This window comes from Oryzias latipes, chromosome 4 (assembly GCF_053564925.1).
Source record: "Oryzias latipes strain Hd-rR chromosome 4, Olatipes_Hd-rR_3.1".
NCBI lineage: Eukaryota > Metazoa > Chordata > Actinopteri > Beloniformes > Adrianichthyidae > Oryzias > Oryzias latipes.
The window spans coordinates 10,790,565-10,806,062 of record NC_136240.1 but is presented as its reverse complement, the minus strand read 5'-3'; the positions used below and the strand labels follow the sequence as shown (position 1 = coordinate 10,806,062).

At 39.1% G+C, this 15,498-nt stretch overlaps 1 protein-coding gene across 1 annotated transcript; it reads right to left on the bottom strand.

Annotated features, from left to right (window-relative positions):
• Positions 1–4,625: 4,625 nt before the first annotated feature.
• On the bottom strand, positions 4,626–12,681 carry dmap1 (DNA methyltransferase 1 associated protein 1). The gene is made up of 10 exons (XM_011473858.4): positions 12,242–12,681; positions 11,980–12,071; positions 10,962–11,157; positions 10,684–10,842; positions 10,405–10,572; positions 10,103–10,288; positions 9,784–9,855; positions 9,101–9,173; positions 7,323–7,675; positions 4,626–5,319 (listed from the first exon to the last, which is right to left on the bottom strand). The coding sequence occupies exons 1-10, from the start codon at positions 12,335–12,337 to the stop codon at positions 5,260–5,262; spliced, it is 1,455 nt and encodes a 484-aa protein (XP_011472160.1). The 5' UTR covers positions 12,338–12,681; the 3' UTR covers positions 4,626–5,259.
• Positions 12,682–15,498: the final 2,817 nt, after the last annotated feature.

The following is a 15,498-nucleotide window of genomic DNA, read 5'->3' as shown; positions in this document are numbered from 1 at the left end:
ACGATTGTTCTTTTTCAGGTAAAGGCCGCAGAAGACACGGGCAGGAGAGCTTTAGTGGAGTTACTCTGTCACGTATTATTCAGAGTCTTCTCTGTCTCTCACTGACAAATCAAATCAAACTGGTTTGTTTCTGAAAACCAGCAGGAAAACAGACTGGAGCTGGTCTTTTGTCCTGCACTCATTTATAGATTAATCCTAAGGAGGCCGCGTTCTCCAAACTCTGCTGTCGCCTTTTCCATAGTGTCACCATGAAAGGCAACAAAAGAAATTGTCCAAAAAAGACACACGGATTCACAGGCAAACTTAGTTAAAGACACACTCCGGTGAAAATAATATTCTTGGTGTTTTTAACGCGCCCTTGTAGCATTTTTCTCATGGTGGAAGACCTATATATATATTTAGATAGAGAGAGAGAGAGAAAATTAAGATTAAAAGGGTAATCTTAAAATTGCTTTTCTGTATATTTCTTTATTCAAATAGTTGGGAATCCCTGTGGACGTTCATCTCAGGGTTTAAATACTGCCACATCATCTGTTGGAAACCCTCCCAGCTGGCAGTAGCAGAGCTTTCCTGTTTGCTATTGTTAGAGGCTTTGGTCCTTGGTTGTTTTTATGTAGTTTTGAGTTTTTCTGTAAATAAATTACCACCTTTTTTTTTTGCCTGGGTTTGTTTGTGAGAGTTTTTGAGTCATTTGGGTATTTAATTTGTTTCCTTTTACCCTTTATGTTACATCCTTTTAAAAGCCCCTAGACAGAGGTGTAACAGACATTTATAGTTTTGTCCTTCAAGCCAAAATTGAAATTAAAAAGAGACAGTTAAGGGGTTCTCCTGGTATAGGAGTCATTTTTGGAAATTACTTTAGAAGATATTATAAATTTCTGCCACTGTTAATTTTTTTTAATCATATTAGCAGGTTAAATAAAAACAAATATATTTTCATTTGTGTTTATCTGTATTTTTGGTGAACATCTTAATTTGGCATTTTATGTTCATTTTTACACATTTTTTGTGTTGATTTGACTGACTGAATGACAGCGATTTGAGTTCATAATAATAACAATGATGATAATATATGGTGGTGGAAGAGGAAAATAGCCGCTATAAAAATATTTTAAATGATATTGTGGTAAATCGAGCTTCAAACAAAAGGGATGCAAGAAAAAGAAAAAGCTTTTGTCTTCATTTAAAGTGTAAGTGACAGATTTTTGTGTCGTGTGTCCATCACCGTCAGACTGGTCATTTCAAGGTAGGACAAACTGAAAGGCACCATCTGCCTGCAGATGTTTCAAAGAGAACCAAAGTGTTGGGGAAATTTGCACTCACTGCTTTACTCCACTCCGTGTTCTCCAAGCTCCCCGGGGCTGAAATGTGGTGAGTGGACAGTGAGGTTAATGCTTAGCTGTAAGCACTGCTTAGCACCAGTGATTGGGTTTGTGTTACAACAAGCCTCCCCCCCCCCCCCCCCCCCACCAGCAAAAAAAATCCAGTGGAAATAACATCTACTGTCCAGCCCGGTGGGCACCTGATTTCCCAACTTCCCTCTTTTCTGTTGCTGCTCTGGATCCCAGAGGCCACAAGTGGAACGATGATTAAAAGTTTTTTTTTTTTCTTTTCCCCTCAAGGTGACCTAAATACAGGACAAGGTGAAAGTCAAAGAGATGTAGAGATGAGAGGAGGCAGCGAGGGCAAGACTCTGGTTTGGATGTTTTTACGCTGCATTTACATCAAGCATCAAACTCGTCTCCACATTCTCCCCGTTTCTGTCTCTTCATCAGCAATTGCACATGACATGATGGCGATGGAGCACTCCGCCGCGGAGAAGAGGCATCAGCAATCTAATCGTTGATACATCAGTGGTTACTTCAAGGTGTGATGTATTTCAACAGCACTCTATCACATAGGCTATTACCTAACTCTTCCACTTTATGTCCCTCTATACACATCTTTTCTCTTAACTGAGCGTTCCATCACCACCACCATCACCACCACCGTGGGTTTTTGCCTGCTGGTGCAGCCCAGCAACCCCCCGACAGTGACGTATGCCCGCTATTAGTCTGGATACAGTTCAATTATGATAAAAAGCGCCAACACCTCTTAGGCCGTGATTAAAGTCTCAGGCCGGCCTTGATAAAGAGATCCCATCTCAACAACATTATAAGACACTCTCCTGCAGTGTTCTGCCTCATGCTTTTCACATCTGTGTTGCAGAGCGTGGAGTGAAGCCCGGATGGATACGGAGGTAGATGGGGGGCCACAGAGGGACTTTATCATCTCCACTTGGCTGACAATGCCTTCCTGCCCAACAATTTTCTTATTCGACTTATTGATAATCTGCACATTCTTGATACTACCTGCCATACGACTAAAGACGGCTCTAGAATAGTGAGACTGAGGAGAAGCGCCACTTTTGATGAATGGATGAACAGTGATGAAAATAAGATATCCGAGGAGCATGAGCGTAGAGGGAGGGGGGGCAGCGTTAATCCAACAACCCAGAGAGAAGGAGCGAGAGTGAAAGACAGAGGCAGAGAGAGAGAGAGGGGAGGAGGAGGAGGCAAAAAGAAAGATAGCCTTTCGGCTGTGTTCTGTCAAGGGAGAAATTACACATTTACGGAGGTTTTTTCAGGCAACGACGGGTTCCATAGATCAAACCACTGGATTTATGAGCCAATTTTCAACATGAAATATAGACACAGAGAATCCATTTTGCCCATGTTTACTTTTCCTTCTCCCACTTTTTCTCTCTCAGTCAAATGGCCTGCAGAGAGAGGCAGGGCCTTCCAGTTTTACCTGGGCCGCCGCCGCCGGAGCTGTAAATAAGGATCACTATGATTGGAATCTATTACACCCCAGGCCAGAGGACTGTAAAAGAATGCAACATACAGGAAGGAAAAATTCATTACATGTAATAACGACTCAAAAATTCTCACAAAGACCCCAGGAATGAAAGTAATCTGGGATTTATTTACATTTATTTACAAAACTATTTTTGCACAAAAGCAACCAAATTACAAAGACCAAAGTCTGGATGAACAAAGAAGAACGTGCACGTTTTTAAGATGGTCAGCATTTAAATGCTGCGCTGGAGATCCGTCACCCAATCAGGTGCTCTGGACAATCAGATACATGATGAAGATGAAAGAAAAGACAGGAAAGTACAAAAACAACAACAACAGAGAATTATGGCCTCAGCCGTTACACGGCTACTGTTCAAGCAGCTTCCACAGGATTAACAGCTGTTTTCCTCAAAACAGGAAGCATTTTCTGGTGTTAGTAAAGAAATACTTTACCTTTTGATGGTGGTTTATGAAAATGTATCATTCTTATGTGACCATTATTTTTTGTGACAGGTCTTCTAGTGCTGTTTCTAGGGAAATGAGAAGTGTCTTGAAATGAAGGAAAATAAAAATCCATGGTGATGAAGGTCTGAACCCAAACCAAAGTCATCATTTAGTGAACAAAATGACTGTCAACAGCAAATGCAAAAAGTCTCTCTAATCCATGTACAGATTATTTCATCAGAACAGATATTTGATGATGAAGAAACATTCAGACGCTTTCTATCAATTTAACTAGGACTATAAAGGAGACTATCTGCTTTGAATTTTGTTTTTGTGGATAAAATATTTCGATACGTTTTACTGCATGTTTAAACCTACAGCTAAAAATGAGGGTTAATGCAATTTCCAAGCATATAGTCAACAGGAGGAAATATGAAAAACAGCTTAATCTTCGTTAAAATCATGACAAAATTTAGGGGGAAAAAACGACAGTTTGACTCAATTCCTCCAACTTGCCTGATAAGTTAGGAGGATGTATAAAAAGAAATGATTGGAGAGAAATAAATTATTCAAAAGTTGTTGAACTGAGTGTTAAAAATATGCATTTCAAGTTACAATTATGGAAATTAATTTTAATCTCTCGTTAAACGCAAAAAAAAAATGTAACTATCTCAACAAACTCATACAAATTCTGACTGATTGATTTAAAATTTAGTTTATTTTAAATCATTAATTTTGAAAAAAAAATCGTCCTAAAAGAGAGTAAATATGTCATTGCATTTAAATACGATTGCAAAGTATCAATTTAACCATTCATCTAAAAAGCTCATTTCTGCAGACAGAAGCAAAAGTTATCCTGTTTTTTTAGGTTGTTTTTTTTTTGGCCCTAAAACACTATTAAGGCTCTTTGAACAAAAATACATTTTTCACCAAAAATGAACAGAAAAGGTCACAATTGTTTAAATAAATGACGCAATAGCTACATTAATTTGTTTAAAAGGTCCACCAGTAGCATAAAATTGCGCATACACACAGACAACCGCGCTCCCTTCATCTGGCAAACTGTAAAATTTGCATAGAAATTAATGTCTAAGTAGGCTAACTGGTATAATTGACATGCAATTAGCAATATTATGAGGGGCACCTAATGAAGTTTCAGTTGCTGTGCTTAATTATCATATTAATGAAGTCATTAGTTGTCACTTAACTTAGATGACAGGTGAGGTAAGAATGTCGTGATCTTACAAATTCCCCAACAAATGTGGATTCAGCCCCAATTACCCAGAATGCAAACCCATTGTGGCTGAGGCTGAAAAGGCAAAGAAGGAAACACCGAAACAGCAGTTAGAAAAAAAAAACGAATTTATTCAACAATGAGCTGTAGCATTTTCAATGTCACCTGAGAGAAGAATCAATCTGTTCCTAAATGTGAAGAAAGGGCAGCGGGTGGAGACAGCCACCCCCTCTGTGGGCTAATATCAAAACACATCTCCAGTAAACACTACAATATGATTAGGCTACACAGGAAAACCCTAAGCAATAACAACCCTTAGAACGCTCAAATGAGCATTTTGGCTGCAGGTCCACCCGCTCCCTAACTCTGTCATTCCAATTCATTTCAATTACCCGCTCATTCCCACCTTCTTCCCAATGTCCCGATTAGCTCAGACTGGCAATTTACAGTTGCACTCGCCACATCTCAGGTCGACCAGTGGTGGAGGAAGGGAGACGAGCAGTAATGGAATGAAATGTCACTCAGTCGTCGCCTTTGTCACAGCCAGATGGAGAGGGTTTGGAAAGATCTAGTTAGTAAGTGAGGTGTAGGTCTGTGTGCGTGTGCACAGACACAGTTGCTTCTGTGTAAATAGACAGTAATATAGTGTCCGGTTCAGTTGTGTCCGTGTTGGCCGGGCATAACTCTCCCCAGTCATCAGAACGTGCGACCCCCCCACTGTTCTTCAGGCTGTCCCGGCACTCATTAAGGCTTCTTTGCTTTTTTCACAGACGATGAGCTGGATGCCGATTCTCTCCGTTTGCGCTGCAATGAAAGACAGAAGACGGTCAAGGTGGCGTATGTCCAGATTCAGTGGCTGTCTGCTCACCCAGGTGAGGTCCCAGGTATCTGAACCTGAGCTGCAGCAGCACACCGACGCTCCATGATAATGGCTTTGTTTATGCCTTCAAGCTGATCTCCAACCACAAAACAATAGTGGGGAGTCCCACAACAAGGAGCCAGAGTTCAGCCATTAGATCCGGAAAAAAGACAGATGCCAATCACTGACTGTGTATGTATGAGAACTGGACTGAGTGAGTGTGACGTCCCCCAAAGAAAATGTACTCTCAGCTCCAACCAAATGAATTCAGTTACCATGTTTTTTGCAATATGGATGGCGATGTGTTTGAGCCAGACGACGTCAGTAAGCGTGTCTTGGTCCAAGTCACTGTCTCTATGGCAACCACTCACCAATAAGAAGTCAGCGTGTTGGAACTCCACACACCTGCCACTTTAAAAGGGATAAACAAAATCTGTTGTTTAAACATTTCGGACGTTGGATGCGGGGGCCAGCGAGCACCACGTGCTTTAATTGAGGCATCTGATTGGCTGGTTTATAACTTGAACTTGATATAAAGACGAGATAGGGGAAAAAATGTGGCAGAGCAAGAACGGTTCTTCTGACCAATAAAGTGACCGAGTCACAGCTGTTTATTTCTCTATAGAAATCTATGGGATTTTGGCTTCTTGGAGCCAGCAGCTATTTCTTGTTTGGAATATTGGGGGGGGGGGTTTGTTCCTCGTTTAAATGGTGCCAATCAAAAGACAATTCTAGAACAAACTCACTGAACTCTTAAGCCTTGGATACAAAAAGTTGAGAACTGCAGGGCAGCTTGTATCTAACTTACTGGTTTGACATGGAAACCAGTAAGAGACACATGGACAGGTGTGCTCAAACGCTGCAGGTAAATACCACCAAACAACAGGTCTGGGGTTTATATCATCAAGAAAGCATGAACTCTGGGATGTGATAGTCTCACAAACTGTAATGTCATTGTGTGTGTGTGCATATTTATCGACAGATCTGTGTGTTTGGGGCTCAAACACATTTCGTACGAATACGAAATGGAAAAGGACAATGTGGACGCTTGTTTAAATCTTCCAAAGAAAGAAATTTCAAACAAAAATAAAAAATTGAACTTTATTCTTCTCATAGAGCAGAAATTCACCCATAAAACAAAGAATAAAAATTAGTTTCTGGGTTTTGTTTCTAATCACTGACCATAATTTGCATGAAGTAAAGACTTACATTACAGTTGTGTACAAGGACAAGGAAACGGAGAAAAAAACCTCCTGATGATTACATCTTAAGAAATTATAAAAAAATGTAAGAATAACCTCGTCAAGAAAGTTTTTCAAAATAATCTTAGTTTAAGAAAACATGTTTTATTGACAAAAATGTTTTTTTCATTTTGGCACATTTATGCTCATTTAAAGAACATTTTTTAAATGTGAAGACTCTTTGAATTATTTCTAGAGGGCCTATTTTTGCTGTGGAAAAAAGGTTTTTCCTGGTCATGTAGATTGACGAGACATTTGTAGCTTTACGTTGTGCTATTGCTTTTTGAGAGGAATTGAACCCTCATCAAATGCTTGTAAGTCGATCAGTTTGCTATTCCATTTCTTGTGTCCTAAACTTAAAGAGAGGATCTATAAATCATGCCAATAATCAAAACCATTTCAACAGCATTGCAACATGTTTATATCCAATATTAAGTTACATTCTTGATGTTTTTTACATTCTCATTTATCTTGGCATACATGTGAAAATTGATGAAGAATAATTTTGCAGGACTATTTTGGAATAAGTGAGGCTGATTGAGGAGAACTATGGCTAAAGACGTCAATCAGCAGATATCCACTCTACAATTTGAATGTCCACACGCTGTTTCTGTCAGGACATGAGCTGCTACAGTTAGAACCCAAGTAAGAAAATGAGAACAGACGGTACATTTGGAAAACTTTGGGTCTGATCCACACGGACTCACCGAGTTAGGAGTGAGCGGTGCTCCTACAACATCAATGATCTGCTCCTTGGCCTCCACCTTGATGTCGTCGGCACTCAGCCAAGACTGAGCTTCGGGCCCCGGAGTGGACGATGCGTTGCTGTTCAGGGTGTTGAGTTCCCCACCCTGTGAACCGGCGCTCGGTCCCAACATGGGGATGCCACCGCAGCCAACCGCGCTGCCAGCCTTCAGCAGGGCCTCGTAGCGGTGACGCAGCATCTGCTGCTCGTACTCACAGTTGCTGTGAGCTTGTTTCAGCTCATACAGCAGCACCAGGTCACTGCGAAGTTCATTAAACATTTGAACTATCTCCTCTGTAGGCATCGGGTTCAGATCTAGATCCAGAGAAGCAAAGAAGAAGCAGAAAGTGAAAAAAACGTATTTACCATTGTGAGAATACTACTGCAATATTACAAATGAAATACATAAAAAACCTGCAGTCATTTGTAAAGCCCAGCAAAAAATATAGTAAACTAAGAAGTGATCTGATTGCGTAGAAAAATATAATTCTCGCTTAAAAGCAAACATTTGACCTTTTATTTTTGGATCGTGAATCATAAACCTCCTCAAAAACTAAAGGCCAGGACACAGACATATATGTATGTATAGAGAGAGAGAGAGACAAGACAGTTATTGTGCAAACATAATTCTCTTCTATGACTTAAACACACCTTCTACACGTTTGCTCAAGTAAAGACCAGCATCTCTGATTTGCTAAAAAATGACTTCACTGCCATCTGCTTCATTCGAAATGGTTCAAAATATCATTAGTGCAATAAAGTTCATAGTGTCTGTAATTATTAACTGACTTCTTGGTTCTTTTGTTATCAAACACGGGTTGGTTTAACATACCTGACATGTAAACATGACAGGTATGTTAAACCAACCCGTGTCTGACATTAAAATCTCATCTTCAAGTGAACGGTTTAACTTCAGAAGATCCTTAAAACCAAAATTCTGCTTTTTCAAATTAGAGGAGGAAAAAACTAATAATATTAATTTAGCATAAACCAAAAAAAAAACAAACTAAAAGTAGCAGGTAAGGTACTCTTCTTTTCGGTGTAAATCTAGAGTGTAAATATAACCAATTGTAACAAATGGATTTATAAGGACGTAATGTACAGACCTTTAAAATAAATTCTTATTTTAGAATACAGGGGGAGTTAAGATAACTTGATTTGTTTTTTTCATGCAGGTTAAAAGGTATTAAAGACAATAACTACCCTCCTAATTTTGACTTCTGCTCAGAGATACTGCAAAAAATCCCCAAATAACTAAATAATCCTCATTTAACATAATCTATTTGATTTATAAATGACAGTAAAATAACATGGGCTTATTTGAAAAGTTTGGGGTCTAAAAGAACGGAGTGGTGTAGCTTAATCTGAAAAAGTGGCTTCTGTGAAGATATAGTGTAATAAGATCTTCCACTGTATCTTATTAATGCAGTAAAGAATCAGGCGTTGTTCACTTGCCGCTACATATTCCCTCATTTTAAATATCTAACAAACACCAAATTTGCATTTTATTTATTGTTATATCCTGATTTATAAACCCTCAGATGATTGGGTTTCCACACATTTTTTCTCCACTAAACATTTTTAAAAAAAAAACACTAAAACTCTGAGTTCAGCTCCTTTTTCATAAAGCTGAACTCAGTTGCAACTTTCTTCCTAAGCCGAGCTCACGCTTTGCTGAACAGGAAAATTATAAATGCAAAAGTAAATGTGAGCATATTGCAAATGTTTCTTGGTACTCACCCACTCCTTGCTCTACCAGGATCTGCTCGATAGCCTTGATTTTTTTCTGCCCAACTGAGCTCGGCATTTTCATCTACAGAACACACAGACGGACGGACGGCATCAGTGCTACGAGGATAAACAGCTCCACCTCTGGAGTTTTAACTCATATGAAATGCACTTCACTGGTCCAGATCAAAACGTCTTTATCCACTGAACTCTTTCTGACTGATTAGCAAGAGGGGCTCTCCACTTCTTTAGCCGAGCTAATGCACTTTCCATAGAGAGCAGCCGCCCCTCATCAGTCTTGAAGATGAATGGGAGTCTTCCTGCTGGCTTCACAGATATTAGCTGGTCAGCAGCTGAATTAATCATAACAATGATGATAAGAAATGGAGGTCTTAAGTGCTTTTGCACACATATATCAGGTGAAGCATCAAGCATTCCTTTTTTCTAAAGTTAATCCCATTGAAATGATGTTGATTTAAAAATGTGAATTTCTTTTTTAAATCAGTTTAACATCAACTCAACAACACCAAAAAACAAAACTAACAGCATTCATTTTGACTAATACAGTTGAAATTTGGTTTTTGATTCACATTATTCCTTTTTTTTTTTTTTTTTTTTTTATAGATTAGACAGTCAAAAAGCGGTATAACGCGGACAGTTTTGGAGTCACAACAGCAATAGGAAGCTCTACACACCCTCTGACTCCGCAGGGTGACACCAGCTGATTTAAAGTCGGGGAACTTGATGCCCGCAGTCTCTGGAACAGCCTACAGAAGAACAAACACCAGCAGTTGAAACAGAAATGAAGTCGTTTTAAGGAGCAACCTTCTCACAAAAACTATAAAACAGAATTTAAAACTCATCTCGACACAAGGAAAGGTTGAACAAGTGTTTTAATAAGGAAAACCGGTAACTTTTAGTTTAATGATAGATTTGAATGAAGCCTATTTTCATAGACATAATTGGTTTCCACAGTAGTTTGTTCCAATCAATATGTTTGGTTGCATCACGTACCGGTTTTTCTGTTTCTCTTTTCTGTGGAATCTTCTTCTTAGAAACTCTCTTTTCAGCTCGTCTCAATTCTGTAGTTGTGTCCGCTGCTTTGATGAGTTTCTGCAAATCTTGAGCCTTTTTCTCCCGCTCTTTCTTCCTGTTTTCAATCTTCCTTAGCTCCTGAATAAGATACTCCTCTTCTGCCACCTGCAGGAAACACAGGAGAAATGCAAACTGAGCACTTTGAACACCTGCTTTGTGATTGGGTGGCAGATTTGGCTACACTTGGCTGCACTGCAACAACATTCAGGTACATGACTTACTTGCTCTGGTGTGCGGTTAAAAAGCTTATCAAGCTGCTCCTTACGTCGCCTCTCGTGAGCAGCATCAAAAATGTATATTTTGGGCTCCGTCCCAGTTGCTGCCCGAACTTTGGTCAGTTTACCGCAAATACTGTAATATCGCTCCTTCAAGTCTTCCACGGAGCGTTTCTGTAAAATTAAACAAAAAAAAGTGGCTACAAACCTGTGTTTAACTAAAAGTTATTATCTTTTTTTGCTTTGTGGTAATTGTTTTGAAAGAGATGAGGGATTTGACATTACTCTGTACTGCTGGTAGTCATAGCGATCATGAACAACTATAAAGCGCAGGTCAAATCGCTTGCAGAGGTCAAACAGGTGGTCCGTCTCTGCTTTAGTCCAACCATCATCATGGAGATACATCTGATACTCCTGCTCGGAGTACACTGGTACTTGCACCGTCTAAAAACACAGTAAAACACAAATACTGAAATAAAACTATCCATGGGAATCACTATAGACCTCATGTGTGCCTTTATTGAGTTACAGCATAGCTGAAAATGAGACTTTTTCAACCGTACCTTGTTGAAGCGAGCAAACGGGTAGTCCTTGCCCTCTTCTGCCACTCGTCTCCAGTGGTGGAAAATGGCTCCATCCCTTCGGGCTGGATTTGTGAAAGGCATCCATTTCCAGGGTCGTACCTTTTTACAGCCTAGCTTGGCTTTGACAGTTCTGTAGCCCTGAGTTGTATCACTGGGTAGCAGAGGGGGGGCATCTCTGTGGACAAACAGCTAAATATTTAGGCTACTGAACTGATGACCTATTTTTAACAGGATTTGTTAAAGTCCCAATCTAATTTATAATAAAAGCGTCTCCAGTGGTCTTTTAATCGTTATTACGCCTTTTTTTTTTTTTTTTTTTAGGAAAAAATCAAAAAACCTGTCTTTTTCTAGGACATAGTTTCAGTAGAATACCAGTAGTTCATTAGAGATTTGCCTTTGAGTTGTGGGCGGGACTGTTTTCTACTACTACCTCTACCTCTAAAACACACCTGTGTTTTACTTAACGTATCCCACTATTTATCCAACTTTATGCATTTTAAAGTCCAGTTTAAATTAGACAACTAACCAACAACATGAATTAAAATATAATGCAAATATATCTAGTTTATTTAATTGTTTATTTTTTTTTATGGTGTGAACGTTTCAATAAGAAAGGTTCACACTACTGAGAAACACTGAAAGATATTACAATTCAATTTTTCTAAAAAAAAAAAAAAAGAGGTAAATTAAAAAACAGGAAAAAGGGAAGAACAGGGAGAAACTGTTCAAAAATTAAAAAAAAATATAAAGACTTTCAAAAAGCAATCCCAGAGTGACCATACAATATAAACTATTATTTTTTGTTCAATAGTTAATTGTAAGGAGAAAAAAAATGGTAAAAATAAATAAATAAATGAACCATAAAAAAAAGTGTCAAACTTGTACATGTTATCTGGAAGTCTCTAAAAATCACAGTAAACTTAGACTGTATTGTTTTTTTTAAACAAGCTATATTTTGTACAGAAGTACAAAACATTGAAATAATAATAATCCATACTTCTTGTCCGAGTAGAGAAGAGCATAGACCTCTCTGTGCATTCCCTCTGGCCTCTTGAAGGTCAGTGTTTCCGTTGCCTTCTTTGTTTTTTTCTTAAAGAAACGGAGGAGACATTTGTTAACGAAACAGGACAGAAATTTTTAATAAAAAAATTGGGGTTAGGGTTGCATAGCTTAGATATTAGCAATATTTGAATGCCATAGTTAAATAAACTGCACAGAACAGAATGTGAGAGGAAATATTAAAACGTTAGTTTTTCTACCTTATCTGAGTTGATGAGGTCTTTCTTGCTGATAGGACCGTCATTATCTCCTCCGCCCAGCTCAAGAATATCCCTAACATCAGCACCAGTAGCCATGTTTTTTCTATCTCTCTGTCTTATATGCTATTAAACCTGTCTGCACGAACCAGTGCATTTAAAAGCGCCGCTCCATTCAGTGAATGATGTAGAGCGATTCTAGCTAAAGGCTAACGCTACCATACCGTAATCACAAGCCACTGTTATATTAAAAATAATATATAGCCAGACAATAAACTGTTACTATTTTTAATGAATGTAATAAAGATTCTCAGAATACGCAATACCTAGAGCAATAACGAAGAAAATTAACTAGTTATTTCATAAAGACCGGACAACGGTTAGCTAAAAACCAATCAACAACTTCCGGTCGGGAGTCGATCCATTCAGTCTCGACCCGCACAATAAGTTGGGAGTCGCCCCCTTGTGGTGTGGCGACACCCACAAGCCATAAGGAGAAAATTTAAAATTGGGGTTAAGAGACACATTTCTCTATCGAAGCGATTCTGTAGCATAAATAAAAAGCAAAGTCAAAACCAGAAATGCTTTTTCATTTTCAAAATGAAGCTGCATTTTTTGACTCAAAAATAAAATTCTGAGATTTTCTGAAGGACAAGGGTTCTTTGAGCCCGATAAAACTGACGACTATCCTGAAGAATCAAGTGGGGGATTATAAACTCGCTAGAGTCTTGAGAGATGGGAACCAGTTGATTGTTTGTAGAAGTGAGGAGCAGAGGGACAAGGCCTATAAAATGAGAGAAGTGGGGAAACATAAAGTTCTTAGTATGAGCAAGGTAGAACTGGGAGGTCAGGGGCCAAGAGGAGTGATTTGGGGCTTACCCGTGGAGATGTCCATTACAGAACTCAAAGCTAACCTACGAGGGGCAGAAATAAGAAAAGCAAGGACATTAAGTGTGATGGTGTGAGGAGGGAATATGTTCCTAAACCCATTAGATGTTTTCACTGCCAGAGATTTGGACACATTTCTGCTGTATGTAAAGGAGACAGGAGTCAGATAGTATACAGGACAGGAATGTTGAGGGGAGAGTTTGGTTAGATTTGAAGAAGCTGGTCACGCTTGTGGCTGGAGTTATAAATGGAACACACTGGAACATATATCGTATGTCAGTGTAAAAGATGTACATGTGACAATAAAAGGATTCTGATTCTAAATGCAAGGATGGTAACTAAGTGGAAACTAAAATGAAAAGAATACAAATCATTGTGAAAGCAGCGGCGAAACATTTGGACATTAATGAGTTGACATGGTGAGGTACGTTTGACAAAAAAAACCGTGTCTGATAAAAAATCATTTAAGAACTCAGTTAAATTTTTAGACACAATGAACTTTATTGAATCAAACGTGAAACTGTTTTGAACTGAAAATGATTTGGAGAAGTATTGGAGCAAGTGCATAGTTTTAGGTATCTTGGAGTTATATTTGATACAAAATTGAAATGGAGAGAGAATATTGATAGTATAGTAGGGAGATGCAAGGGGAGCCGGTTTAGCTCGTGTTGGTCTGCATCACCTTCCATCCTTGAAACCAGGTTCGAATCCGGGCTGCTCCCTATTCCCTTCTCTGCTTCTGTGCCAGTCCCAAGCCCGGATAAATTGAGAGGGTTGCGTCAGGAAGGGCATCCGGCGTAAAACATTGCCATGTTAACCATGCAACTCATCCTCAACTGATAGGTTGTTACCCCTGATGGGGAAAGAGAGAGTAGGGAGATGTAAGAAAGTCATAAATATTATGAGATGCTTGAAAGGCACTGGGTGGGAAGCTAGTGCACAGGAATTGAGACAAATATACTGTCCCAGATTATGGAATTATTGTTTATAATTCAGTTTGCAAAACTCTGTTACATAAGGTAGAGGTAATTCAAAATCAGGCGTTGAGAATGTTTACTGGGGCTATGAGGTCAACTCCTGCTGTGTCATCATAAGTTGAAATGGGGGATCTGCCATTGAATCTCAGAGTTAGGCAACTGCTACTTCATTATTGGGTGAACATACAGGGTTGTGCAGTTGAAGAGCACATGGTTATGAAAGCCATTGTTCCCTGTTGGGAAAGTGGTATTGGGAAAAACAAAAGTGTTGCTTGGAAATTAGCTAGATTAGTGAGAGAAACAAAGATTCATGGTAAAACCATAGTAAAGACGTTTTTGTACCAGGCCACTCCTTTCTGGGGTTTTCCAACCGTGCAAGTGGATTTTTATCTCCACGGGTAGATGGAGAGTAGCAAATGGAAGGGACACTGGGATGAAATCCCAGCAGACAGTTTAGACACGTTACATGCCTCATTTATTCCCATATACACATGGATCTAAAGACCCAGAAACAAAGAGGACTGGTTTTTCTTTCTGTATCCTTACATCGGGGAAATATGTTGGAATCAAAACATCAAAGGATCTTTCAGTTTTTGCAGTTGAAATGTTTGCAATATCATTTAGTTTACACTGGTTAGAACAGAATAGAATTAGAGATGGTATCATTTGTTCAGACTCATTATCAGCATTGATGTCCTTGAAATATTTTTCTTCCGATAGAAGGTCAGATCGAATGTATAAGATTTATGAGAGTTTATTCAGGTTGGAAGAATTGAAGATAAGCATCAGATTTAAGTGGGTACCAGCACATAGGGGGTTGGAGGGAAATTAAATGGCTGATTTTCTGGCAAAATGGGCGTTGAAACGGGCGACAGAGATGGAAATTCCTTTAGGCAGAACGGAGATTAGGGCGATTATTAGGAGGCGTATTTTGGAAGAATGGCAGGTACAATGGGAAACGGAGAGGAAAGGTCGACATCTATTCAGTATTCAAGACAAAGTAGGGAAAGGTATGAATATCAGAGTAAACACCAGAGATCACGGCATAATATCACAATTGAGGATAGCACACACTGCTCTAAATAATACATTACATCTGATAGGGGGAAATCCAACTGGTTTGTGTGATTGCAGGAAAGGGGAAGAATCAGTGGAGCACGTTTTGTGTCATTGTGAATTGAATGGGGAAGAAAGAAGAAAGCTGGAGAAGAGTCCGGTTGCCAGAGGGTGAACGGCTGAGTTTGAAGAAGCTTTTGGGAGGGGAGGAAAATTTAAATGGTGCATTATAGGTTTTTTGAGCAGAACCAGATAATTGAGGAGAATATAGTTTTGTTTATTTATTTATTTTTTAAAGTTAGGTAGTCCCCCACGCCGATCCATACTCCAATACGGTAG

Excerpts from the sequence above, each read along its gene's own strand:
- dmap1 (XM_011473858.4), bottom strand. The coding sequence starts at position 12,337 with ATGGCTACTGGTGCTGATGTTAGGGATATTCTTGAGCTGGGCGGAGGA. Across the intron at positions 10,289-10,404 it reads TTAACCGCACACCAGAGCAA|GTGGCAGAAGAGGAGTATCT; the intron begins GTAAGTCATGTA and ends TGTTTCCTGCAG. Across the intron at positions 9,174-9,783 it reads TCACCCTGCGGAGTCAGAGG|ATGAAAATGCCGAGCTCAGT; the intron begins GTGTGTAGAGCT and ends TGTGTTCTGTAG.